We start from the raw sequence: 25,574 nt of genomic DNA, 5'->3' as shown, positions 1-25,574 counted from the left end.
AAAAGACAATGGTTCCAAACTGGGACCTCATACTTCATTGACTACTTTTTTGTAACTTTATACACAGACATCCATGTCATATTTGTCATCAAACATGCTTCAATACGGAAGTCAAAGGTTTGTCTCTCGGCAAAAAAACAAAAAACTCACCGTTGGCAACTGATTTGGTTTCTCCTCTGCCTGCCACCTGAAAACAGAAGAACAGGATGGTAACAAAGCTACAAAGCATCAGTCCGAACACCTTCATCTCTGCAGATGTTTGGACTCTTTTCACCAGCTGTCATCTTCGTCATTCCACTTCGCCAAACATCACAACGTTTCATTGCCAGTTAATGACAGCGATGCCCTTCAATCACACGGCTGCCTTGAAAAGCGGCAGCTGCAGTCTGCACAGGACAAGCGAAGAGGACGGCTGAAGGCAGAGACGTCCCAAAGGCCAGTTTGACAGAAAAAGCATATATAGCCACCGTTTATTTGTGGAAAACTATTGATAGAAATCCAGATAAGACTGTTTATTCTTGTCGGGCTTAATTAGATTCAATTAGTTGTCAAAACTCGGCGAGGCGCCATTATCATTACTAAAAAAGCTGTGGAGTTTCTCCATTAAAGCAATCAAACGTTGGGTGAGGTTTGGGCGGAGGACAGGGGTGTGTGGTCCTCCAGAATAGCAGCAGTGATCAGACAGCCATGGGTGAAAGAAAAAAACAAAGAGTGAGCAGCCTGCAGCTGGACAGCAGATGCGCTCCTTCCGAAGGCAAGCTTTGGATTTGCTCGGACAAATTACAGCCGTTTTGGCGCCAACGGCTGCTTTGACGAAGGCGTTTGTTGATATTCTCGCTTTTCTTGAAGTTTTTTTTTCCAAGTGTTTTTGCGATTTTTGGAATCCTGTCAACGTTAAGGGATCACGATTTACCATCGAACCATCTGTCTGTGGTTTTGGACTGAAACTTTTGGACGCTTGTTGTCTTAAGAGCTAAAATAAATGTCCAACCAAAGCAAAGCAGAGTGGAATTGTCATAAGTAGGACAACAGGAAAAAAAAAAAAAGACAAAAAAACAAACAGGGTGAAAGCAAACCACGTGAAGAGAGATTTTAAGCAAACTGGGATTCATTTGTTTTACCTCTCCAGGCCTCATTCCAGATTGAAAAGTTAGGTCAACTAGCTATGAGAGTTCTTCAACACAAAAACATACAGAAAGTGAGTGTTATTGACCTGCTGCTACATCAGGGTCATGAGATTCCAGCAGTTTCTCTTTTTTTGTTGTTGACTGGAAAACGACTGGAAGCTGAAGAACGTTTTCCATAACCACAAACCAGTTGCTGTACTTTCCGCACTATAGGATGAACTGCATTATAAGGCGTAAATGAAAAGTCTATTTTTGAACTTGTGTTATATATATATAAGGGGCACTGAGCTATAAGGCAGACTAAGCAAGACAAACAAGTCAGATAAGTCATTCAGACCTTATTACCTGGCCTGTAACACCTGGCCTGTAACACCTGGCCTGTAACACCTGGCCTGTAACACTTGGCCTGTAACACCTGGCCTGTAACACCTGGCCTGTAACACCTGGCCTGTAACACCTGGCCTGTAACACCTGGCCTGTAACACCTGGCCTGTAACACCTGGCCTGTAACACCTGGCCTGTAACACTTGGCCTGTAACACTTGGCCTGTAACACTTGGCCTGTAACACCTGGCCTGTAACACCTGGCCTGTAACACCTGGCCTGTAACACTTGGCCTGTAACACTTGGCCTGTAACACTTGGCCTGTAACACTTGGCCTGTAACACTTGGCCTGTAACACTTGGCCTGTAACACTTGGCCTGTAACACTTGGCCTGTAACACTTGGCCTGTAACACTTGGCCTGTAACACTTGGCCTGTAACACTTAGCCTCTAACACGTAGCCTTTGACACAAGCAGAGTCCCACGTGATCTTGTTGCTTTGGCCTAGAGCTGCTCAAAGAGGCTCAGTGTGCTCTGTTGCCAACAAGCAGCCGGAGGTTTTAAGTGAAAAACAAGAGTTAGTCTGAAGGACGCTTACAAATAATTAAATATCGTCTTGTCATTATTTTAAATTGATACAAATATCAAATGAAATATTCATCGGCGAAGCAATTTTTCCCTTCACCCCTACTTCCAAGCTTGTTGGTAATACGTAAAAACACAGACTGATACCGCTAAAATAAACACTATTGTGACTACGCTAACACCCAACGTTACTGCTAACACGTAACAAAAACATAGTCGGACAACACTACATGTTAGCTACGTTAGCATTTTCACAATAACACAAAGCCAACCATGTTACCAAGTCACAAAAAAAAAAAAGACTGACATTTTGTGTCCCTATCAAAATCGCTTCAACATCTGAAAAACACACACAAAACAAATCAATCTTTTTGTAAGGCGCCCCAAATTATAATGTGCGTTGTCAATTTTTGAATTACATTAAGGCTATTAAATGCACCTTATAGTGCGGAAATTACGCTTAAAGGCAGGACATGCCTGTCACGCTTTAACCCTGGAGATGATGGTGGCAACTTTTAAATAAACAATTTTTGACACACCTTACCAATGTAAAGATAAAAAAAAATCTGCTTTTTTTGCTGGAGTTATGTCAATCAACATTGGAGCTAAAGCTGAGATCAATAGTTTTACCTTAGTTGAAGCACCGCCTTTGTTTTCCCATAAACTCCTCTTGTTGGTGACGTCGACAGGCTTCAGATCCTTCAAGAAAGCAGAAAGCAAATAAGAGTTTCAGCGTCTGTGGGATCTGCTGCGGTTCCTCTGCAACAACAGAGGACACTAGAGAGGCAGAGGGTGAGAATAAAGCCAAGTTGGCTCAAGTTGGAATGTAAAATGAGGGAGCAGAAATATTTAAGCATCAGAGTCAGAAACAAACGTGCAATAAACGGAAGGGGCGAGACTGAACTTAAAGATTTACATTGAAGTCAAGACTATAGAGCTGAACATGTATGACTTCCACTTGTGACAGCCGGGTGGTGCCAGATCACACGTTAGCGTGCTTCCCTTTTGTTTTCAAATAAAAGCTAAAAACTACAAATACCAAAAAAAGAAACCCAATAAAAAATGGTAAGGAAAAAAGAATCAAGTCTCTAAATATATAAATAAATGGAAATATGTTGCAACATACAATTACAATTAAATAAAAATACTTATTTTAAGTGGTTTTGTATTATATTTGTTTTTATTATTTTAACTGTACGATGACCCCGTCGGGATAAAAGCTAGTTTAAAATACAATGGAATATTAGTAATAATGATCAAAGATGGAAAAAAAAAGAAACTTGATGATCACAAAATGAGTATATAGACACATTTAAAAAAATAAAATAAAAACGTCTTTAACTGTATTTTGAATGATTTATTTTGATCATAACATGTAAAAAAAAAATTAAGTCTTTATAAAAATGTTGTAATTTATATTTCTGAAGATTTTATTCGTTATGGTGATACTATGTATATAAAAATAATTGACTTCTTAAGATTAATTTTTACGTATGGCATTTTTATGCAACATAAAAAAGAAAATTAATATTCTACATGAAAATATTTTATATATTTTACGTTAAAAACTTATTTTTGGACGATTATTACATTTTCCATGTAACAATAGAAAAAAAAATATTCACTAAACTCTTACTATAGTAGAGTACTACAAATGGCAATATTTTTTTATGCATCTCATTGCTCCTCCCACTTACATCCAGACCAGTAAGAACAAAAAAAATTCATGTATAAAATGCTCCAGCTGTGACAGAAGCTCCTGATGATTCCTTTGAAGTTTCCCTCGCGGCTCTAAGTTTCACCGTTGCAGCAACTTACCGTTGGCTTTCCTCCTGGTGTTCTGCCCCCATCTGGGGTTTTATTCAGCCAGTCGTTGATGCGGCCTGCCACGCCCGTCTTTATCACCGCTGCTTCCTGTTCGGACAAGGTCAGAGGTCAATTGGGGTTCGTCTCTGTCATCGCAGCTGCAAAGCAGGAAGGGAATAGAACTCGTCTCCTTCCTCATCCTGCTCCGCCTCATAAAGGGCTCTTAATATTATTATTATTACCTTGAATGCACTTCCGCCGTTGCCGGGGGCGTTGAACACGCTGCCTTTTTCCCACATGCTCTTAATGTTTCGTATGCTGTCGGTGACCACGGGGAGATCCACCGCTCCGGCGCGAGGAGACCGAGATTCCTTATTCTCTCTCTGCATGGAGAGTAAAACAAAGTTCAAACTGGTGATCATATTAAAGCTGCTCTTTAATAAATAACAACAGGCGCATGCCTGCACTGTCTTCCATATGTACTCAGTGTGACGAATGTGATGAATAACACTGGGACTGTGGTTTGAACCAACAGACAAATCAAGCTGGTTAGCCAAAATCACCCGATTTTATACCCAACCCGATTCGGAGTCGAGTCCCAAGCCAATACTTTTGTAACACAGTAAAAAACAAAAACAAGGCCAAAAAAAAAGTACCCTGGAGAACCCAACCCAACAACCTTCTTCAAGGCTTTTAAAGTTAAACAAATTTGGTTTTTGTTTGTTCGTTTTAGGAAGCACCAATAACACAGCGGCCAAAAAAATTAAAACATAAAAATACAAAATTAGAAAAATCCAAAGAAAAAATGGACCAAATTTCAGCCTGTGGGAACTCCGGGGCTAAAAAAACAACGTTCCAGTTAGTCTTGAGTTTTATTTTTGTCACCTTTAATCTTTTAACACTTGAACAGAGCACTTCTGTTAAGTAGCTTGAAACAAAAATCGTACAACTATCAACTAGAAAATATAGTTCACTCTTAAATAGTAAAATAGGTGATAACCATGTGAGAACGTTTGCTGACTGTAGCTTCAGTTAAACTCATAAAACTTTTGAACATTTTTGATCAGATGTGATTCATATCCATCAAAAATTCTTTAAAAAAAAAGGATTACATTCTTCCAAAATTGTGGTTGGAGCGTAAATATGCTAAATATTCATAACTAGCTCATATCAATTGAACCACTTATTAGTTTTGGTTGTTTTTGAAATATTTTTCCTTTTAGATGACCGTTTCCCAGAGTTTGCACTTTGTAGACGGTCCCTTAGCAGCTGCTTCACTGCCATCTCTGTTTAATTTGTATTAAAATGACCTTTAAAATATATTTTTGAAATGTCTCTGCAGGTCGCTAAGGTAAGACAAACTAATAGAGACACTTGCTGTCCGGTTTTAACATTTATTAAAAGCGTTATTGAGTCCAAATACCTCGATAACTTTCCCAAACTGCTAAAACTAGTGCCATATTCTGCTGCGCTTTACGGCAATAAAATGTTGTGATATGCAAACGTCTAGTAGGGAATTTAGTTAAAATAATAAGGATCATTTATTGAAAATAATAAGCTTGAACTATATAGCACTGATCAAAATTATAGCAAAAATAAATATTCAATTCCTGATCCTTATACAGCATTTGATTTGGGCTGAAACTAGGAGATTGGGCCAGATTTCCGATCATGTGATCAGATTTGGACATCCCTAGTTTATACTCTTTTAAATGCTGTATTGCATCTTAATAAAGACAATAATCATACAATCATAATGTATTGCGATGATACAAAACGTGTTCATGCTAGTTAGCAAATTCTGCATGTAGTTGGTGTGAAATAAAAGTGTGTTTATGGCTTTAAAATTGTGAGCAAAAATCCTGAAGGAAATGGGGCTCTGCAGCCACTGTAGAGTTTGTAGAAAAAACATAATAGAACAGGTTGACAGCTAACACATCACGCTAACCTGAGCAGCTGAGGTGTACTGCTCCAGCCTGTTATCTATCTTGGACACCACCGGAGAATGAGCCGCCTTCACAGCACTGTTGGACAGAATTAGAAGATGAAAGCGCAGAATATGCAGAATAATACCGTTAGGACCAACTCCAATGAAAACTGGGTTTTTAACATGTTCTTGTTGCATTTTTCTGATGATGGAGGACAAATATAAAGAAAACTAAGCTTAACCCACAAGACCTGGATACAATTATGGGTATTTTAGCATTAACCAAGCGGACCACTGAATCCATTTCTGATCTTTTTATGATCCACTGATGTCACCGTGGGTTCTTATGGGTTCAAATTGCATTTCTGAATTACTTCTTTATTCAAATCATTGTGAATCAGGAGCAGGTGAAAAAATGCCCTTGGGAAAAAACAAACGGATTTGTGATGCAGAAAATACGGTGGGTGGGGCTCTAGCTCCCTGCTCCACTCCATTCTGATGTCCATTTATAGACAAACACATTCATGTTCGTCCGAGCTGGAATCGGGCTCAAAACTGTACGGCTGGATGACCCCAGTATTACTCGTCCGTTTTTGTTCCTCCGTTAGGTTGGGGGTGTGATGCTGCATTCCCTCTGACCTCAGCGATATGCGTTCACCCTGAAAATTTAAATAAACGCCCGTTTATATGCTAGTTTTGGGCTACTCTCGCCTTCACACGTAGCTATGTGTTTTTTTAGGTCCATTTTTGGGATCTACGTACAAAACGTGCGGCGGTTGACGGTGCATTTAAAGTTAACACTAGAATCCCCGGAAATTTCAGCTTCTGGCGCAATCCTCCCCCCTTCCTAAGGTAGCGTTGTTATGACTGGACCCTCGAGTTGCAAATCGGTGGTAGGACGGCCCACAGTTTCGCTCCCTCTCCCCTCTCCAGTGTACTGCACAATAAGGAAAACAGGCAGCAAAGTCTACAAGGAAAACTTTTCTCCAGTGCGCCTGTGTTTTTGGCACCATTGTTTGTCTTCAACATGCCGATTGCCTTTCTTGAAGTGGGAAGACTTTCCTTTTACAGATGAAATCTTCTCATCGTCCTCTTCAACAATATTTTAGTCTGCTTATGTGTGATTCTCATGTGGAGAGGTTGTTTCAGCTGTGAATCTGTCGGTGCTGGCAAATCCTCACCAGAGGAGGAATCAGAGAGGATGAAGTCTGAATCTTCAACAGAAGAATCTTCTTCACATCTGGGAGTGTTTGAAAAAGAGCTAAGCCTTCTAGAGGAGAGACTTTCTTGACTGTCCTGCTGCCATTGGGATGTTTGTCATCCCGGCCTAAGGAGCAGCATCGTCGTAATTAAAAGGCCACTGGGAACGCTTTGAAAATGGATCAAAAGATGATCTGAATGCCATTTTAATATTTTAAACACAAGCAGATCAAGTCTATGCTATCGTTTTTGGGTAAAATGTTGTGAGGTTTATGTCAACTATACAACTTTTGGACATAATTTAGGTATTTTTACCTTTTCTGAGCCGACTTGTTCAGAAACTCCGCCCGTTCTCCAATCTGTACAGAAAAAAAAAACAAGTTAAAGAAGATTTTCTGCATAAACTCCAACCCAGTTCCTGTTTGAGGCCAAGTCTGGGGACAGAAACGTGATTTCAGGTCTTGGCTGAACCTTCATTATTCCCAAACTTATAAGCTATTTGGTGCATAGCTTTCGTGCCATTAATTCTTCTAATGGGCACCGTCTCATTCTGTCTCATTTTTTTCATATGCTCATTAAGTTCCTGTCCTCTGACCGGCAACAAAACAATGCGGCCGATTGTTCCTTTCTGTGCAAAGACATGCGCTGCGCACACACAGGCGCGCACACACACAAATCACGGCAAAGTTGCCTCCTATCCCTGCTGCTGCAGGAACTGTGGGAATCTCAGAGGACGGTTTATGATATATGACAAAGAGGCTAACATAACGCATTTGTTCCTCTGTCCCCCAAAAAGGGTTTGTGTAAAAAAAACTAAAATACACAGCAGAAAAAAATAAATCTAGTCACTTCTTTTAAAAAGAGACTTTGCACTCAGCTGCTGCAGCTGAATGTGGGAGTTCCCAGAATACTCGCTGACAGGAAATTCCCCGTTCTCAGACGCGTTCTACAGAGTCATGACCATTCCAAAGCAGTTACAGTAATCCTGTTAACCCCTAAGCTCTTTCCTGCATATCCGCGCCGTCTGTCCTTCATTTACGCCTTCTGTCCATCTCTACCAGATTACACTCCGCTTTATCTGCAATACAGAGGAGGGGTTTGCTGGGCGACTGTTGATAACATTAAGGTCAGCTTTAGGGATTGTGTGTTCCTGTAGCTTATTCCTAGTACCAACACCTTTTTTTTTTTCATACAGTCAGCTGTAGAGCAAAAAAATAAATACAAATTCCAGAACTACAAATAAAAGAGGTGAAAAAGTGTATAAACTATATTGAATGACTGTCAGTGAGGTCACTGCCAGAGGTCAGTGAAGCATGAAAATCTCTCAACAGTGAAATGGAGCAGGAAGTGGCTCCATTAATTTAATGAGTATTTAGTTTAGGTGCAATTTCATTTTTTAAAGGTGAAATAACCAAAATGTAGTTTTAAATAGAAGCTTTAAAAAATAAAAAGATGCTAACCAATTAGCAACAAAACTGTGGAGTCAATTTTCCTGCTAACTAATTATTTCACTATGACATAAATAAAATAAAATCCCTGGGCGAATTTATTTAAAGGTTTTTTTTTGGCATTATGTCTAGCTATGAAAGTGTGTAGTCAATTTTAATGCTAGCTTAGTTATGCCCTTATCTAGAAATACTTTAATGCAAAACTGTCATAATGCTAACTAAAATGTAATTATATACCAAGTCAACATGTTAGTAATATTTAGGAACACTTGTTAGCCTCTTCTTTTGCTAACAAGTGTTCCTAAATATTACTAAAATGTTGAGACGTTCTCAGGAAAAATATTAAAAGGGATTGTTAATCTTTACAAAAACAAAGAAAAACCCCAAATATGGCTTTTGCAGACCTTCATTTGATATATATAAAATTAGCGCATGTGTTCTAATGTAACCAACTAGTGTTTAGATAGAAAATACATTAAACATCTTAGGGGAAAAAGAAATAAAAATCAACAACAATCCATATAAAATTCATGCAACAGGCTGACATGCACAGAGGAACACGTGCATAGCGGTACCTACAGTAAACATGACGACATAGTAAAGCTGTGTCTGCCGGGCCAGTGCAGTGGGATGGAGAATTACATTTAACAGTTTTATTTACAAAAGCAGTGATTTGCCAGCTCCATTCTGGCTTTACAGTGATGAGAGCTCACTATCAGAGCTAAACCTTCATTCTGGAATCGTACTGGGAAGGACCAGATGGATATCACAGCTAACTGTCACTAATTAGATTTTCTACTCTGGCTGAAAATCCCCCTCGATTTTCAATGTGTGGGAGTTGCCTTTTGGCAACATTGGAGACATTTATTCACATTTGAGATGATTAAATGTTCTTGTGCCATGACAAACATTTATCTCTGGATAAGAAGGAAAAGGACTTGCAAAAAGGATTTTTTTTTTCAACTGACAGGGCAGATATCAGCAGAATCGGCTGCAGATTTTTTCGGAGGCGGTGCTTAGTTCATGGAGCTTTCGTGCTCCTTCATCTCAGTCATAACAGCTTGCGTAGGAAACTAAAAGAGGTGAGAGGTTTGCATGCAGGCAACCTGTCATTTAATACATTCAGTTATTTTTTAAGTTGACTTAAGGTTTTACAACATCAAATCAGTCCTTTAAGGATTCCGTGGTGCAGCAGTAGCACCCATTCAACCAACTGCAGCGCTTTTAATCCAATCACTGCAACTTTGACAGTTGCTCATTTTAACCCAATTTCACCATTAAACTTCCTCTGCCAATCAAATTTGGAGGCTCATACATAAACCTAATGGTCTGACCAATCAGACGAGTTTAAAGTGTGAATGTAGCATGTGTGTGAATGTAGCATGTGTGAGAATGTAGCATGCGTGCGAATGTAGCATGTGTGTGAATTCAGTATGTGTGAATGTATCATGTGTATGAATGTAGCATGTGTGTGATTGTATCGTGTGTGAATGTAGTATGTGTGAATTCAGCATGTGTTTGTTGCGTGCTTGTGAATGTAGCATACGTGTGAATGTAGCATGTGTGTGATTGTAGCATGTGTGCGAATGTAGCATGTGTGTGAATGTAGCATGCGTGTGAATGTAGCATGCGTGTGAATGTAGCATGTGTGTGAATTCAGTATGTGTGAATGTATCATGTGTATGAATGTAGCATGTGTGTGAATTTATTATGTGTGTGAATTCAGCATGTGTTTGTTGCATGCGTGTGAATGTAGCATGCGTGCGAATGTAGCATGTGTGTGAATGTATCATGTGTGTGAATGTATCATGCGTGTGAATGTATCATGTGTGTGAATGTAGCATGCGTGTGAATGTAGCATGCGTGTGAATGTATCATGTGTGTGAATATAGCATGCATGTGAATGTAGCATGCGTGTGAATGTAGCTTGTGTGTGAATGTATCATGTGTGCGAATGTAGCATGTGTGTGAATTCAGTATGTGTGAATGTAGCATGTGTGTGAATGTAGCATGTGTGTAAATGTATCATGCGTGTGAATGTAGCATGCGTGTGAATGTATCATGTGTGTGAATGTAGCATGCGTGTGAATGTAGCATTCGTGCGAATGTAGCATTCGTGCGAATGTAGCATGTGTGTGAATGTAGCATGTGTGCGAATGTAGCATGCGTGTGTATGTAGCATGTGTGTGAATTCAGTATGTGTGAATGTATCATGTGTATGAATGTAGCATGTGTGTGATTGTATCGTGTGTGAATGTAGTATGTGTGAATTCAGCATGTGTTTGTTGCATGCTTGTGAATGTAGCATACGTGTGAATGTAGCATGTGTGTGAATGTAGTATGTGTGAATTCAGCATGTGTTTGTTGCATGCTTGTGAATGTAGCATACGTGTGAATGTAGCATGTGTGTGAATGTAGCATGTGTGTGAATTTATTATGTGTGTGAATTCAGCATGTGTTTGTTGCATGCGTGTGAATGTAGCATGCGTGTGAATGTAGCATGCGTGTGAATGTATCATGCGTGTAAATGTATCATGTGTGTGAATGTAGCATGCGTGTGAATGTAGCATGCGTGTGAATGTATCATGTGTGTGAATATAGCATGCATGTGAATGTAGCATGCGTGTGAATGTAGCTTGTGTGTGAATGTAGCATGCGTGTGAATGTATCATGTGTGCGAATGTAGCATGTGTGTGAATTCAGTATGTGTGAATGTAGCATGTGTGTTAATGTAGCATGTGTGTGAATGTATCATGCGTGTGAATGTAGCATGCGTGTGAATGTATCATGTGTGTGAATGTAGCATGCGTGTGAATGTAGCATGCGTGTGAATGTAGCATGCGTGTGAATGTATCATGTGTGTGAATATAGCATGCATGTGAATGTAGCTTGCGTGTGAATGTAGCTTGTGTGTGAACGTAGCATGCGTGCGAATGTAGCATTCGTGCGAATGTAGCATTCCTGCGAATGTAGCATGTGTGTGAATGTAGCATGTGTGCGAATGTAGCATGCGTGTGAATGTAGCATGTGTGTGAATTCAGTATGTGTGAATGTATCATGTGTATGAATGTAGCATGTGTGTGATTGTATCGTGTGTGAATGTAGTATGTGTGAATTCAGCATGTGTTTGTTGCATGCTTGTGAATGTAGCATACGTGTGAATGTAGCATGTGTGTGAATGTAGCATGTGTGCGAATGTAGCATGTATGTGAATGTAGCATGTGTGTGAATTCAGTATGTGTGTGAATTCAGTATGTGTGAATGTATCATGTGTATGAATGTAGCATGTGTGTGAATTTATTATGTGTGTGAATTCAGCATGTGTTTGTTGCATGCGTGTGAATGTAGCATGCATGTGAATGTAGCATGCGTGTGAATGTAGCATGCGTGTGAATGTAGCATGCATGTGAATGTAGCATGCGTGTGAATGTAGCATGCGTGTGAATGTAGCATGCGTGTGAATGTATCATGCGTGTGAATATAGCATGCATGTGAATGTAGCATGCGTGTGAATGTAGTTTGTGTGTGAATGTAGCATGCGTGTGAATGTATCATGTGTGCGAATGTAGCATGTGTGTGAATTCAGTATGTGTGAATGTAGCATGTGTGTGAATGTAGCATGTGTGTGAATGTATCATGCGTGTGAATGTAGCATGCGTGTGAATGTATCATGTGTGTGAATGTAGCATGCGTGTGAATGTAGCATGCGTGTGAATGTATCATGCGTGTGAATGTAGCATGTGTGTGAATGTAGCATGCGTGTGAATGTAGCATGCATGTGAATGTATCATGTGTGTGAATATAGCATGCATGTGAATGTAGCATGCGTGTGAATGTAGTTTGTGTGTGAATGTAGCATGCGTGTGAATGTATCATGTGTGCGAATGTAGCATGTGTGTGAATTCAGTATGTGTGAATGTAGCATGTGTGTGAATGTAGCATGTGTGTGAATGTATCATGCGTGTGAATGTAGCATGCGTGTGAATGTATCATGTGTGTGAATGTAGCATGCGTGTGAATGTAGCATGCGTGTGAATGTATCATGTGTGTGAATGTAGCTTGCGTGTGAATGTAGCTTGCGTGTGAATGTAGCTTGTGTGTGAACGTAGCATGTGTGTGAATTTACTGTGTGGCTTTTAAAAGAAATCTAGTCTTTAAGGCTCTTTAGGTGAAATATGAGCTAAATTTTCAGACAGAAAGGAGAATTCTTTTTTTTAATGCCACTGAGTCAACTTGAAGATGTAAACACGAGTGCTAAATGTACGAATCATAGTTTGAAAAGTATTTAAATGAATTTATAAACAGGCAAATATATTAGTCTTTAATCCAAGTGAACTAAATAAACAGCTGTTTGCATTTGGAAAATCATTATTTTATTTTTAAATAAATCACTGTTTACTCAAGAGTTGGTAGGGTTACATAAAACTGCACTTCTAAAACTGACAAGTAAAAAAAAAACCTTTGAAACTTGATCTTCTGTCTAAAGAAAGCCTTTAGGTAAAAATTCTTATAGAGAAATATACTGTAGTTTTTTCAGTGAAACAGTTGCAATTTCAAGCTTCTTGTGTGACAACAATCAGAAATTTTTCTTATAAACGAGTTTGCCTAGAAAGTAAGTTCAAAAGTGAAGTTCATTTTTAAATAATTAACATTTAATTCAAACAAAGATTTTTCAAAAGAAGCTTAAAAAACAGCATAGGAAGGACTAACTAAAACATTTACAGATTTGAATTGCTGTTTTCTACTAGAGTGTTTACTCCTTGCCCAAAACAAAGCTCATATATAACCAGCTCAGTTAATAAACCCTTATTTAATGTTTATTAAAACTATGATACAAACATGAGGGGTCAGGGGTCATGAGGGGTCAGGTTATTTCTACCTTCAAAGAGGATCCTCGAGGACTGACGCATTTGAAGGGTTTCCCCTCGCCGTCCATCGTGTCATCCACCTTCTGCCTCTTCTCAGCGGCCTCCGCCCGCCTTCTTTCGATTTCCTCCTTCATCTTCCTCTTCTCCTCCTGTGACATCAAGACCTCAGTATCACACAGAGGAAAATAAACGCTTTTCTGAAAAGAACTTGTGCATGAATGAGGCTGAAAAGAGAAAAGAAATAATAAAAATGCTCTCATATCTGCACCGACCTTGGCATGAACGCGTGTCAACAATTCAGATATGTCAGCGTACAGTTTGAGGAACAATTACTGTCTAAATGTTTAGCATAGAGTTGAGAAAAGAAGGCTGGAGTCTGGCAGTATATCAGTGCTCTCCAGCTTCCATGTCTTGCTTAATTAGTCTCTCTGTATCTCTGGGCCATCTTTTAATTACAAACCAAAAGGCCTCATTAACATCATACAAGAGGAGAAGAACGGCAAGAGACGGCCCGCCGCGTTCCGAGTCAAGACCAACATAGACGAGACGCTGTGGCGGCGGGAAGGACGCGGGGCCTCTGAGCTAAAATGAAGCCTACAACATGACATATTTTCAGTTGTTTCACACTTTTTTGTTATGTATATAATTCCACATGTGTTAGTTCACAGTTTTGATGCCTTCAGTGTGAATCTACAGTTTTCATAGTCATGAAAATCTAGAAAACTCTTTGAATAAGAAGGTGTGTCCAAACTCTTGGTCTGTACTGTATGAGGAGAAGGACAGCGCGTGAACACGCTGAACCGAGGTAACCGTACTTTCTGCACTAAAAAGCGAACCATAAATGAATGGTCTATTTTTAAAGTTATGTCATGTATAAGACGCACCAAACTACAAAAGAATCTGAGATAAGATCACATGTCAGTCAGACTTTTTTAACTACATATACTGTAACTCTAAAACTTGTTTGTAACACGCTACACGTCAGCTACAGTTGAAACATTAGCTGAATTAGTGTATTAACAAAACCTATAACTGTTGTTAGTAACACGTAAAGAAAAACCCCACAGTCCAAAATCACTACATGTTAGCATACTCACATTAACACTCAACCTTGTTTAAAACACGTAAAAAGCCAGACTGATAACGCCAAAACAAACATTATAGTGGCAACACTGACTTCAAATCAGTAAGAGGTAAAAAGAAAAAACAGACTGATACTGGTAGTATCCATGACTACGGAAACTCCAAACCTTGTTATTAACAAGTAAAGAAAAAAAAACACAGCTTAGTGCTGAGTTGATAAAATTGATTAATCGATCTGAATCAAACCAAGCTTAAGAAATCAAAATTAGATGTGCCTTTCTTTTTTCCGGTGACCGAACGTAAAACAGCGGTAAAGCCTATGGAATTTACCGCTGGGAATTGGAATTTCCCATAGGACGGCTAATGCTAAATCTTGGTCAACCCAAACATACATTGCTGACTAAATGAACAGCTTCATGTACTCACAGGCATGACCTTTCCAAACTCTTAAGTAAAACTTTTTTAAAAAGTAACCATTCATGGGCTAAAGCATTGCATTCTTTGCTCAAATCTTTTGGAATAAAGTGTAATGCTATAGCTCCACCTAGTGGCCAAACTGAAACGAACTCCAAAAGATTTTTGTAATACGAAACAGTTTAGAGCCTTTACAATGTTAATGATCTGCACATTAATATTTATTTATTTATTTTTTTTTTGTAAACTGGCCCTAAAACTCCGTTGTAGAAATCCCACCCTACTCCCTAACTACTAAAAAACTACATAGTAGTGCCATGGATTTTAAAATCAATTCGGACACCATGCTCACTACTTTTTTTTTTTTAAAGGACTCATATGACGTCATCGATTTCACAAAGTAAAAATCGAATTAATATAAGCCTTTTGCGAAGCTCATTTATGAATCCACTGAAGATCAAAACGCTGATATTTTATTAAAAAATACATTCAAATAATCCTCTTGGCAAAAATTGTTCAGACGCAATGCATTGTGGTCTATATTTGCCAATCTAGTAAGCATTGATACACACTGGTTTTCGCAGAGACTACTGGGAAATTTGGTTTTGAAATTGTAGATTCAGACAGCACTACAAAATGGTGAATGTACTATATAGTGCACTAAGTAGTGAGTAGGGAAGGAATGTGGACAGAGCCTTAAAGTTGTTTGTAACTCCTGAACCTCTCAAAAACCCTTTGACATCATTAAACACAGCCAGAATGAAGGTGCTCCGGATTTTAAAGCGCACTGCTGTCGTTTTTTTTAAAAATAATTTGGGGTTTTCAGTTTTTATTCAATAGTTGAAAATATGATTTATCCTTCTCAGTAAACACGGGTGGAAAAGCCAAATCCTACTACCTCCTCTCTGGCTTTTCGCTCCTCCTCCTCCTGCTTCCTCTGCCGTTCCTCCTCCTCCAGAATCTTCCTCCTCTCCTCCCTCTTCCTCTTCAGCTCCTCCAGCTCGGCTTCGGCCTCCTGCTGCTTCTGCCTCATCCTCTCAAACTCCTCGCTTTCGGCGTCGTCGCGCCGGCGCTTCAGCTCCTCCAGTTTGCGCTCGGCTTCCAGGCGGGCGTTCTCGTCCTGCTCGTCGCTGGCGACGGCCTCGGGGGAGCGCACGCTGCCGCGGCTGCCAACAGAAGCACAAACGCACTTGATACCCGGCTGAATGTGCATCAAAAATCAACAATCCTTCCACGGCTCGCGTTACTTCTCAGGTGTCGAGCCCGAGCTTTAAGCATTTTACTGTGGGGTCACCTTTGACACTGAACGGCGCCGGCTCCGCCACAGCTCTTTATATCAAAACAAAAACAACAACTTGTTTGTCTGAAAATCGCAATCAGATATGCTTTCAATCACTTGGCAGAAGCCGCGGGCAACAATTTCATGCTTTGATGCCGGCCGCCGTGACAAACAATGAATGTCAGAGAGAGCGCAGCATCAATGCGTTCCTGTGCAGCATATGCAAGCAGTTTGCATCCATCAGAGCAAAAGAGCCACAACACAGCGGAGCTCTAATATGCTCACCTCGCCAAAAAAAGTAGCAACAGTCTCAGGTGGTACAGAAGAATTTAGAAAGTTACTTTAGAAAAAGAATAATCAGATTATTAATTGTTTTTATGTTGATTTGTGTGCAACTGCAACTTCTAGATCCAGAAATCCGCATTTTTATGTTTTAGCTTAACATTCCTGAGCTTCTAGAATTAAACCTACAAGCTGATAACACATAAATGCAATTTAGAAAAAAGGAGATGCTAAAGTTAGGTATTATCTGACATACAAAATAACTTTTTTTGGTCCTTTCTTTTGTCTGGTTTGAACATGAAACGGGTCTTAAATTTTTCATAAGCCGAGGCCTCAGAGTGAGAATGCCGTTGTTACCTGAGGGTCCTCTCGGGTTTCCGGTGCTGTTTAAGAGCCGCTTCCTCGCACGGCCCGCCATTGTGTTTCCTGGGGTCCTCCCAGGCCACGTCTTCCTCGCTCACCTGTAGTCGTACGCAAAGACAACAATAAAAAGTGAGGGAGGGACGAGGGCATGGTGGGTAGTCTAGTGGGAAGCGTGGAGGATGTGGTGCCAACGTGAGAAAAGCCTCCTCGTGTGGAGCTGTGAGGATGAGTGACAGGTGAGGCTGAGGTGGAAAACCATGCAGACAAAACCCAAAAACCTAAAAACAAACACACACACCTCACGAAAGGAACCACACATCATGGAAGGAAGCTGGGACACCACGGTACAGCAAACAGTGCACACCAAATCAGACAAGTTGATGTGCTTTGATAATTTCAGCATCTTAATAATGTAAAAAAAAATGTATTTTTTAATGTTTGTTGTGTGTGTAATTTTGGGGCTGCAACTTTTTTGTTGTTGACGGTTGTAGAAACAAAATCAATTTTTCATGCTACATTGTTGACATATTCTACAGTGATGCAGAAGTAAAGGTTGCAGGTTTGGGTCACACCTAGCCTACCCATGTGTTGTAGAGTCCTAGGGCAAAACGCTGAGCCTTACATTGTTAACCTGGTTGGATAAAGGGGACTGTGACTAGTTAAGACTTTCGGCCTAAATCCTGAAATAACACGCAATATACCATTTACCATTGTGTCGCGATCTTTATTGTCATTTGGTAAACTGTCCTGGATCCAATTTTATTTTTATTTTTTAAAGCTTCAACCAGGAAGTCAAAGCATCGCATCGTACAGTTTAGTGTGGATTAGCTATTGAAACATAGCTATTATTTAAAAAAAGATTTAAAACTGTTCAGGTTTGAGGAGTTGGACTTCCATAGGCGTGATGATCATGCTGTTGCTGAACTTTGATTACAGCTTGGTCAATGTAGTCTTATCCATAAGAGGTTGCTATGGCTTCAATTGGCCACCGGATTTCACTGTTATCTATTATTGTTCTCGTCGTCTCAAAACTCCAAAAGTTCTAGCTAAATTTAAAAAGTAAAACTGTACAGAGTTTCATACGGTTTCAAGTACAGTGGTCCTTCGTTTATCATTGGAGTTATGATAAAGCCAAACACTAGCTAGCTTATCGAACAACCTACCCATTTTATACACGTTTGTCTGTTGTTTAAACTCTAAAGTTCAAACTTTCGTAGAAAAACTAGTCTAGTTTTAAGGATTGAAAATAAAAATATTTGGCAAAAGTATTACTGTATTTTCAGTACTATAAGTAACTCCGGGGTAAAAGTCACAGCAGCCAAAAAAAGAATAATAAAGAGGGGAAAAAAAATCCTGTTCAAGTCACACTTTAGGGAAAAAAGTGCGATGCTTCTGAACAATTCCGCCAAGCCTGGCGTAGAACTCGGCGGTGCTTCTTCTTCGGCGTTGCTGTCAGTGGCAAATACCGAAACACACATCTACAGTGCCCTCTAGCGGTTGTTAGTGGAAAAATAAACATATGAGCCTTTTTTTTTAAATCCCAAATAAGTCGCACCTGGTTGCATCCCGAAACTATGCAAAACAAGACGCTAATTCTCCTCCGAAAAATACTACAAATAAAAGCTGAATGCATTCTGTACAGGAGACACGCCACGGAGGAGATTGATTGACAGGCTCCACAGCCAATCAGTGTGCAGAACACAGAGAAAATTGTGGAAACTGCGAGATCGCGTTCTAGCAAAGGACCACAGCACTTAGCTTTTGTTTTTCAGTAAATTCGGAATAATTTTAAACATCATTTTACCTTTATTTATACTGTTATTGTTTATCAGATATGTAATTTCTTTTGGATATACTAAAGATAAAATTCAGTTTGAGACGCTTCTTTTTGACAACATTATTTATGCAGCCCTAATTACCATTTTCAGTTGTTTAAACACTGAAATTACCCACAAACACCTTGTGCGCTGTGCATCACACGTCTACTTGGATTTCTTACCGCGTCAGTGATACCTCATTATCCATTGCGTGCAGTATTTCTGACACCTCAAAGTCCTCTTCAGTGTCATTGCTTAGTAACATATTCCTGTTCAGGGTTGAATTATCTACATTACAATCCTCAGATACCTCTTCAGCCTCCCCTGATGCTACTGCATCCTCCTCCTCCTCTGACTTTGCTGACTCGGCCTGATTCAAGCTCTCCCTGACTACAGAGTGAGTGTCTTCTTCAGAGAGGTCCTATGAAAAAGGATTACAGCAGCTCTTTGACGCACAAATCTCTGATTGACTTCTAGATTTTCTGTAGACAGAGTGAAGGACACACAGATAATACCTTGCTTTGCGTTTCGCCTTCTTCAGCTGATTTCTGCAGACACAACATTTGCCCGGACCAGCGGTCAAAAAAAACAAACCCTCAATAGATGGATCAATCGAACGTCCAAGGATGAAGAAGACTAACCTGTTCTCTGAAGATTGACCTTCTCGGTATGACTTCCACCTCAGTCGTTTTTTGCTCCTCTTCTTCCTCCTCTTCCTCGGTAGCTGCCTTTGTGTCCCCTGTCGGCCAGTCCTGCTCCTTCTCCTGTCTGGAGCTGAACGTCTTCTCGTCTTCGTCCATGCTGTCGCGGTAACGCCCCTTGCGCCAGGAGGAAGGCCTCTCCTCCTCCATGTTGTTTTTCTCCAGGGCCACACCTTCGCTGGCCTCCGAGGCGGCCGGGTCCAGCTGCTTCTGCCTCTCCAGCGCCTCCTTCATGCGTCGCTGCCGCCTCTCCTCGCGCTTGGCCATGCGGTCCAGAAGGGCTTGCTCCTCGTCATCCCCGCCGTCTCCATAGGAGCCGCTAACTGACACGTTTTCTGTCACACTAAGAGGAGAGAGGACACAAAGCTCTCATTGTGTGCAGTTGAGTTTTTTCTCTTTGGTAATGAGCAGGAACAGCTGAGGTCAGAGGAGTCGTCAGCTATTAAGACAATGTGGGCATAGAAGGGCACGAAGGATCAAATGAATCAGAGTGACCTCTGATCAAAGTGTACTTTTCAGAGCTATCACCATCTTTGTGTGGGTTTATAGCAGGACATATTCCATCTAAATACGGCAATTCTGTCTGAACAAAGAGAGGAGCTTTAACTCTTTAACACCAGAGCTTTAGCTCCAGTGTTGACGTTCTTTCAACTACTGCGACTCTTCAACTGTTTACACAGCATAAAGGCCCGTACACACCGGGACGAATATTCGCCAGGCGTTATTCGCCAGCGTTCTTCGCCACGTTTTTTGTGTTCACACCCAGGCGATTTTCGCTGACGATGAGCCGAGCGAACATGCAATTTCATTCCCTGACATTAGATGGCGCTTAATGTAAAATAGAAAAACTCCTGTGCACAAGGTGGCGCTGAGCAACTTTACGCTTCTTAAAGTCGCTTTTCACTCAGAAGAAGAGAGCAAGTATTTACACGCTTGTCAGAATCAAACAAAGAAAACATGAATATTTCAAGCACCAGTTGCTCCAACAGTTGCTTGGTTCGGGGATATTTTAGAATGTCCGTCATTATTTCTTCGCGGCAGTGTAGACATTACTTGGAGTATTTCTTCTTTTCTTCTTCGCCGTGACGTATGTGTGCTCAGCAAGACAGTTTTGTGTATGAGCGCCCCCAATTTATGTTTTACTGTAACTTCAGAAGCTCCAGACACGTGTGCAAAAGCGCCATTCTCATTGGTCGTATAGTTTTTGACGCGGCGCGTCAAACCAAAAAAGGCGTTTTTTTCAAAAAGTGACGCTTAAACGCGTGGCGTTTTTTCGCGTCGGTGTGCACACTCACATTGGTGCCCTTTGTTTAGTCACGAGGCGTTAAACGTCGGCGAAATTCGCGGGCGAAATTTAACCAGTTGCGGCAGAATCCGTTGGAATTATGTTAATTCCATTAATGGTCAAAGAGTTACAATAGTAGTTCGGAGAGCGTGTGATTTATTAATGACAAGAGTGTTGGGTAAGGGTATCGCACGACAGCATCACCCGTACGTCATAAGTGAATGCAGTTTACATTGACTTCACAATACAATCACCACACGCATGACGATGATACGTCCCGTTTACTTACATGCACCTGTACAGTTCAACCCCTGTACGGGTGCATGTGAGTAGGGCTTAAGGTCAGTCCAGCAGACCCTAATGAAACAAACGTGGAATACAGATGACATTTGTTTGGTTCAGCTTTAGGGGAACATTGAACATGTCTTATTTACGACAGCTGACTGGTTGTCCAATATATGTACTGATAAGGGAAAATAAAAAGCAACAGAGGCACATCGAGTCCTCTAGCGCAGATGTCGCTAACCTACTTGAGGTCATGGACTGGTTTAATGTCAGTCAATATTTTTATAGACCGGCCTATACGAGGCTAAAGTTGATGTCTGATTTTTTTAGCTTCTGAAAATCTATTTTTCACATTAAAACAGTCCAGCATGTTTAAACTAACCGGTTAGAAACAGTGTGTTACAGGAAGCTGAAAAATAAATATAAATTTGAGAAACACTGGGGGCTTTTGCCCTTGGCATTTCATTCAGATGCGCCCATGGTCAGTAGGAGACCTTCAGCAGCTTCCCATCACAAAACCCCACACAGGTTTTGGTCGCGTCATCTTTCACTGCCACAGAAAGTCCGGTCTGGATCTGCGCTGACCTAGAAGTCTGGCAAACATTAATGTCCTACACAATCGACAAAAGCCAGAGGGAGCATGGTCCTGTCTCAGCATCCTCCCCTCTTCACACAATCCGCTGGTTGTTCGATGAGCTCAGGATGTGTGTCTGAGTTCAACAGAGAGGAAACAGTCACGACCACAAAGCAGCATCTGTGTTCCTGGCTGTTGACTCGGCCCAGCGCTCTCCCCGTAGTCAAGTCGTAACCTTAAAACTGCGGAGAAATCGTTTCTCTTTTGTTACTAAGGCGGTCACTGTGATGGGCAGACATGACATCATGTTTACCCAGAGCTTCATCAAACTAACAAGATCTAGAGTCAACCAAAAACTGCTCTCAATATCTTTGAACATTATTTCTACTGAAGGACCCACTTTAATAAAAATACTGTTTTTTAACATGTTCTTGTAGCACTTTTCTTATGATGGAGGACATGTATAAAAGAATTTAAGAGATTTTGTAGGACTGTTTTTAAGTATTTCTTTATCTAAATTTTTAGAGATTAGGAGCAGACAGCAGTGTGAAAAAGACAGACAGCGGTTTGAAAAAGCTCAGGTTTGCGACGCAACAACTGCCAAAGTCTCCCTTCTCCGCTCCATTCTGATGTAGACAAATCGATTCATTAACGACTTTGTTTTCCTCGTCTGAGCTTCCATCTAGCTCTAAACCGTGTGGTTTGACAGCTCTAATGTGGCTGTGCGGTTTTTGCTTCGCTAATGTTAGCTTGGGCTTGTGAGGTGCTATTAGTGGGAGAGAGCGTAAACAAAGGCATACTTTAAAATAAGTTAGGCTAATTTCCGCACCAACAGTCCCGCTTACAACCTAATAGCGAATTTCTAATAAGCTACTACCGACATGCAGAAAAAATGCCCTAAAAAAGACAGTTTTTAAGCAAAGGCAGTTGTATTTAAAAATAAATAAATATGCATATAATTTTCAATACAAATATATTTCAGTCCTTATTTACGCATTTTTTTGGGTGCCAAAGTGTAGCAAACCAAATGACATTTTATCCTGCTAAAACAGCAGCAACCAGAGCCAGAAAACAGGTTTTAAAATTGTTCCAAAGCAACAGATTTAAAAAAACAAAAAAACTTTTTAACCAAAATGTGTGACCCAACCTAATGTAAAACTTTACTGGTTGGAGGAGCCAAGTTTATTATCTAAAGCACCCTGTTCATATGTGGCCAGGAAGAACAAAGCAGGATCATTAAAAAGGAAAGTTGGCCCCGGAGTGAAAATATGTCCACTCTCCTCTTTTTCTTCCTTTGAGTTGTGTTTAAAAGTCGATCTGTTTTAGTTTGATAAGTCGCACATGTGCAAAAGATAGGCCGGCGGGCCCAGAAACACCAACAGCTGCAGATGGAAATGCCTTGTTTATTGAAAGGTATTTAAATTAACTACAACATACCAGTAGATTTTTTTTATGCAATGTCACCGTAGCATAAGTGAGTGAACAGAGAAGCTCTGATCATGAATTGTTTGGTAGAGCCTAGTGGTTTTTGCCGTTTCTACCGCTTTCTTTTTCAAAACATATCGGGAAGTTAGCTCTTCTCTAATATAATGATAAATAAAAACGGTAAGGTCATCCCTAGACTTTGTCACCTGTGGCTGTTGGTCATGACCAGACTATCTGACTGGCTGGAGGGGTCTTCACTTTCCCTGCTTCTCAGCCTCTCCTGGCGTGCCCTGCGCCTTCTCTCCCGGGCAGCTTCCTCCTCATCATCGTCGTTCTTGGCCATCCTGTAAAGGACAAATACGACAGTGAGCCCAAAGGGGACATTCTATCCTCCCTCTCTCTTCCTGAACAATTAAAGCTCCAAGTGAAAAACTTCAAAGTGGAGGATTCTTTAAATTGAACTGTAATCACCACGGTCACCAAAGCTGATGGATTTGCCTCACTTTCCCCCCCCTCTCTTTTTCCTATCAAGCTGACCTGTCAGCTGTGCAGTAGCCAATACTTCTTATCATGGCTGCAGTTTTCTTGAGGTGATAAAAGTACGGCCGGAACACTGGCTTGGCCGAGGATTAAAGGAAAGCCATGAAACGCTGTTTCTGGTAGGCTGCTTTAATTAGAGGAGGGCTTAACAATCTATGTTAGGAATGTATTATTTACACAACATCAAATGTTGACATAGAATTGACATATTCTGGCTCTTTATTGAAGCAAAACTAATGTCTTCATCAAAAATGGCATAGAATTAGAAGTGATTTTTAGTTGGAACTTATTGGGATTTTTGTGATTTTATTGCTATGATGTTATTTATTTGCCACATTAAGGTAAAATCTGAGTTTACTGTATTGATGACCTTTCATCATATCTGTTTTGATTTTCTTTTGATGCCTGGATGTTTCAGACCAGGTAGAGCAGAAGGTACAACAGGTCATCTCTGCATTTGCCCGTTTAATATTCTTCTATTGCAGATGCAATTTAATTAATTTTCCTGCACAAAAACAGGTCTATGAAGTTTTTGTTTTGATTGTGAGACTTCACTAACAAATATTAGTCTAAAGATTGATTTCTTCTAAATCACTGAGTATTCCTACTGCTCAGGAGTCTGTTGGAAATGAAAGGAAAGTACGTTATTGAAACATGTAATGCAAGTATGTGTTTCTGTGCATTAAGAAGGTGGTAGTGTCGTCCTGTAACCAGTAATCTAAAAACAGATTATAGTGAGAAGTTTTGCTTTGATCCTTTAGTTAACCAATCAAAGGACACCAGGTTTCAATGAGGGCGGAGCATTGGTTCAAACTGGCTTAAACGTGGTAAAGCGAAGAAGCAAATTTTCATTAAAGCAATTTCTCTAGACTTTCTGAACCAAAGGAAACATAAATGACAGTATAAAAGTAATCATGGTTTATTTTATTAAAAAAAAAAATAGTCTTGAAGCACTGATTTTAGCTTTCTTTTAATGTTCTGTTTGTCATCCTAATACTTCCTGATCAAGTAAACAGAACAATAATGGTAGGCCATTTTGAAAAGACAAAAACATCAGATTTTAGCATCAAACATCAATATTTTCAGAACTAACATCTATATCTACCAACTTAAAACAACAAGAATGTGTCTAACTCTTATCAAAAGTTGTGTGTGATAGTAGCAACATCACCATCTGTTGCAGTGAATTTGATTTTAGCTGTCAAATAAGTCTTCAACCACGAGCAGACCTTTGGTTTTGTTCCATCTATGATCAAGAAATGTGAAAGTGTTGATGTATGTTGGAAAAAGTGTTTAAGGTGTGTATTAAAGGGTTTTAGAGGCCTTAACATTTAGAATAAGTGTAAAAAGTAATGTTGACTATTTAGCAGACTTCACCTATTGCAAAATACTTTTAGAATGCAACTCCCAAAATAAACAAAGGACTACTGTACTACATTTGATTGAAAGTAAAAAGTTTAGGTCTTTCTTTGGAGCCTATTGAAAACTTAGGAAACTTTGTATAAGTGCTAGTATACAGAGATGTCTTCAACGTAAAGAAACGACAATGCATTTATAAACAGATGGCAAAAACTGTAGTTTTTTGGTCCTGAAAATGTAAATTCTTTCATCTTCCCGTTGATTTACTATCTACCTGATGTCTGAACTGGGCTGCATGCTTCATCTGCACTGCCCCGCATGACCTTTCCCCTCCCACTGCTCACCACATGCTTAGCTACCTCAGATCACAAGCGCAGCCTTTGAGGTCAACCAGCAAAGCATGCCGCTGCATGTTAATTGCAACACGTGTGGTGGGTTGAGCCGAAAGTGATTCGGTTTATGTGAAGTTTTACGGTGTGTGAACAACAGTTTCTGCTTTGGTTTCCTTCCTCGCGGCTATTAGCGACTCTCATTTTCTGAGGTTGACAGATGTTGTCATAGCAGAGCAGATGCAGTTGCTAACGCCGGAGCCGGAGCCAAGGGATGGTGACATCAACAAGGTCCTGAACTCTACGTTTTTGGAGTTTGTTGAAAAGGTTTGTTTAAAAAAACAGCATAAAGTAGTTTAGACAACAAAACCATGATTTACAGTGAAAATCACAGTTCGCATTTTTTTACTTAAAAAATGTAAAAAATTCTATAAGACAATTAAAATGCATTTACTTGCTTAGGTTTTCTAAAAGTGTGGAGAAATACAAAACTTTTCAGTTTTTAAAAAAATAATACAAATCAACTCAGGTCTGTAGCATCTAAATAATGTGTAA

At 40.1% G+C, this 25,574-nt stretch overlaps 1 protein-coding gene across 7 annotated transcripts in view; it reads right to left on the bottom strand.

Moving 5' to 3' along the window:
• Positions 1-25,574, bottom strand: part of LOC101158738 (non-muscle caldesmon) — an 81,022-nt gene that overhangs the window by 3,875 nt on the left and 51,573 nt on the right. For 2 of the 7 annotated variants that reach the window (XM_020714283.2, XM_020714284.2), the window contains exons 3-15: positions 22,998-23,135; positions 19,163-19,565; positions 19,037-19,069; positions 18,832-18,942; positions 16,699-16,802; positions 15,679-15,946; positions 13,295-13,432; positions 7,283-7,326; positions 5,789-5,864; positions 4,083-4,223; positions 3,853-3,948; positions 2,665-2,733; positions 151-187 (exon numbers count right to left, since the gene is read on the bottom strand). In XM_020714283.2, coding sequence (XP_020569942.1) covers positions 151-187; positions 2,665-2,733; positions 3,853-3,948; positions 4,083-4,223; positions 5,789-5,864; positions 7,283-7,326; positions 13,295-13,432; positions 15,679-15,946; positions 16,699-16,802; positions 18,832-18,942; positions 19,037-19,069; positions 19,163-19,565; positions 22,998-23,135 — 1,658 coding nt within the window. Of the gene's footprint in view, positions 1-150; positions 188-1,121; positions 1,175-2,664; positions 2,734-3,852; positions 3,949-4,082; positions 4,224-5,788; positions 5,865-7,282; positions 7,327-13,294; positions 13,433-15,678; positions 15,947-16,698; positions 16,803-18,831; positions 18,943-19,036; positions 19,070-19,162; positions 19,566-22,997; positions 23,136-25,574 lie in introns of all 7 variants that reach the window. The other 5 variants (XM_020714285.2, XM_020714286.2, XR_002293119.2 and 2 more) reach the window with 4 other exon arrangements.

This window comes from Oryzias latipes, chromosome 23 (genome assembly GCF_002234675.1).
Source record: "Oryzias latipes chromosome 23, ASM223467v1".
NCBI classification, from domain to species: Eukaryota; Metazoa; Chordata; class Actinopteri; order Beloniformes; family Adrianichthyidae; genus Oryzias; species Oryzias latipes.
The sequence above is the reverse complement of the archived record's forward strand: the minus strand, read 5'-3'. Positions and strand labels throughout refer to the sequence as shown.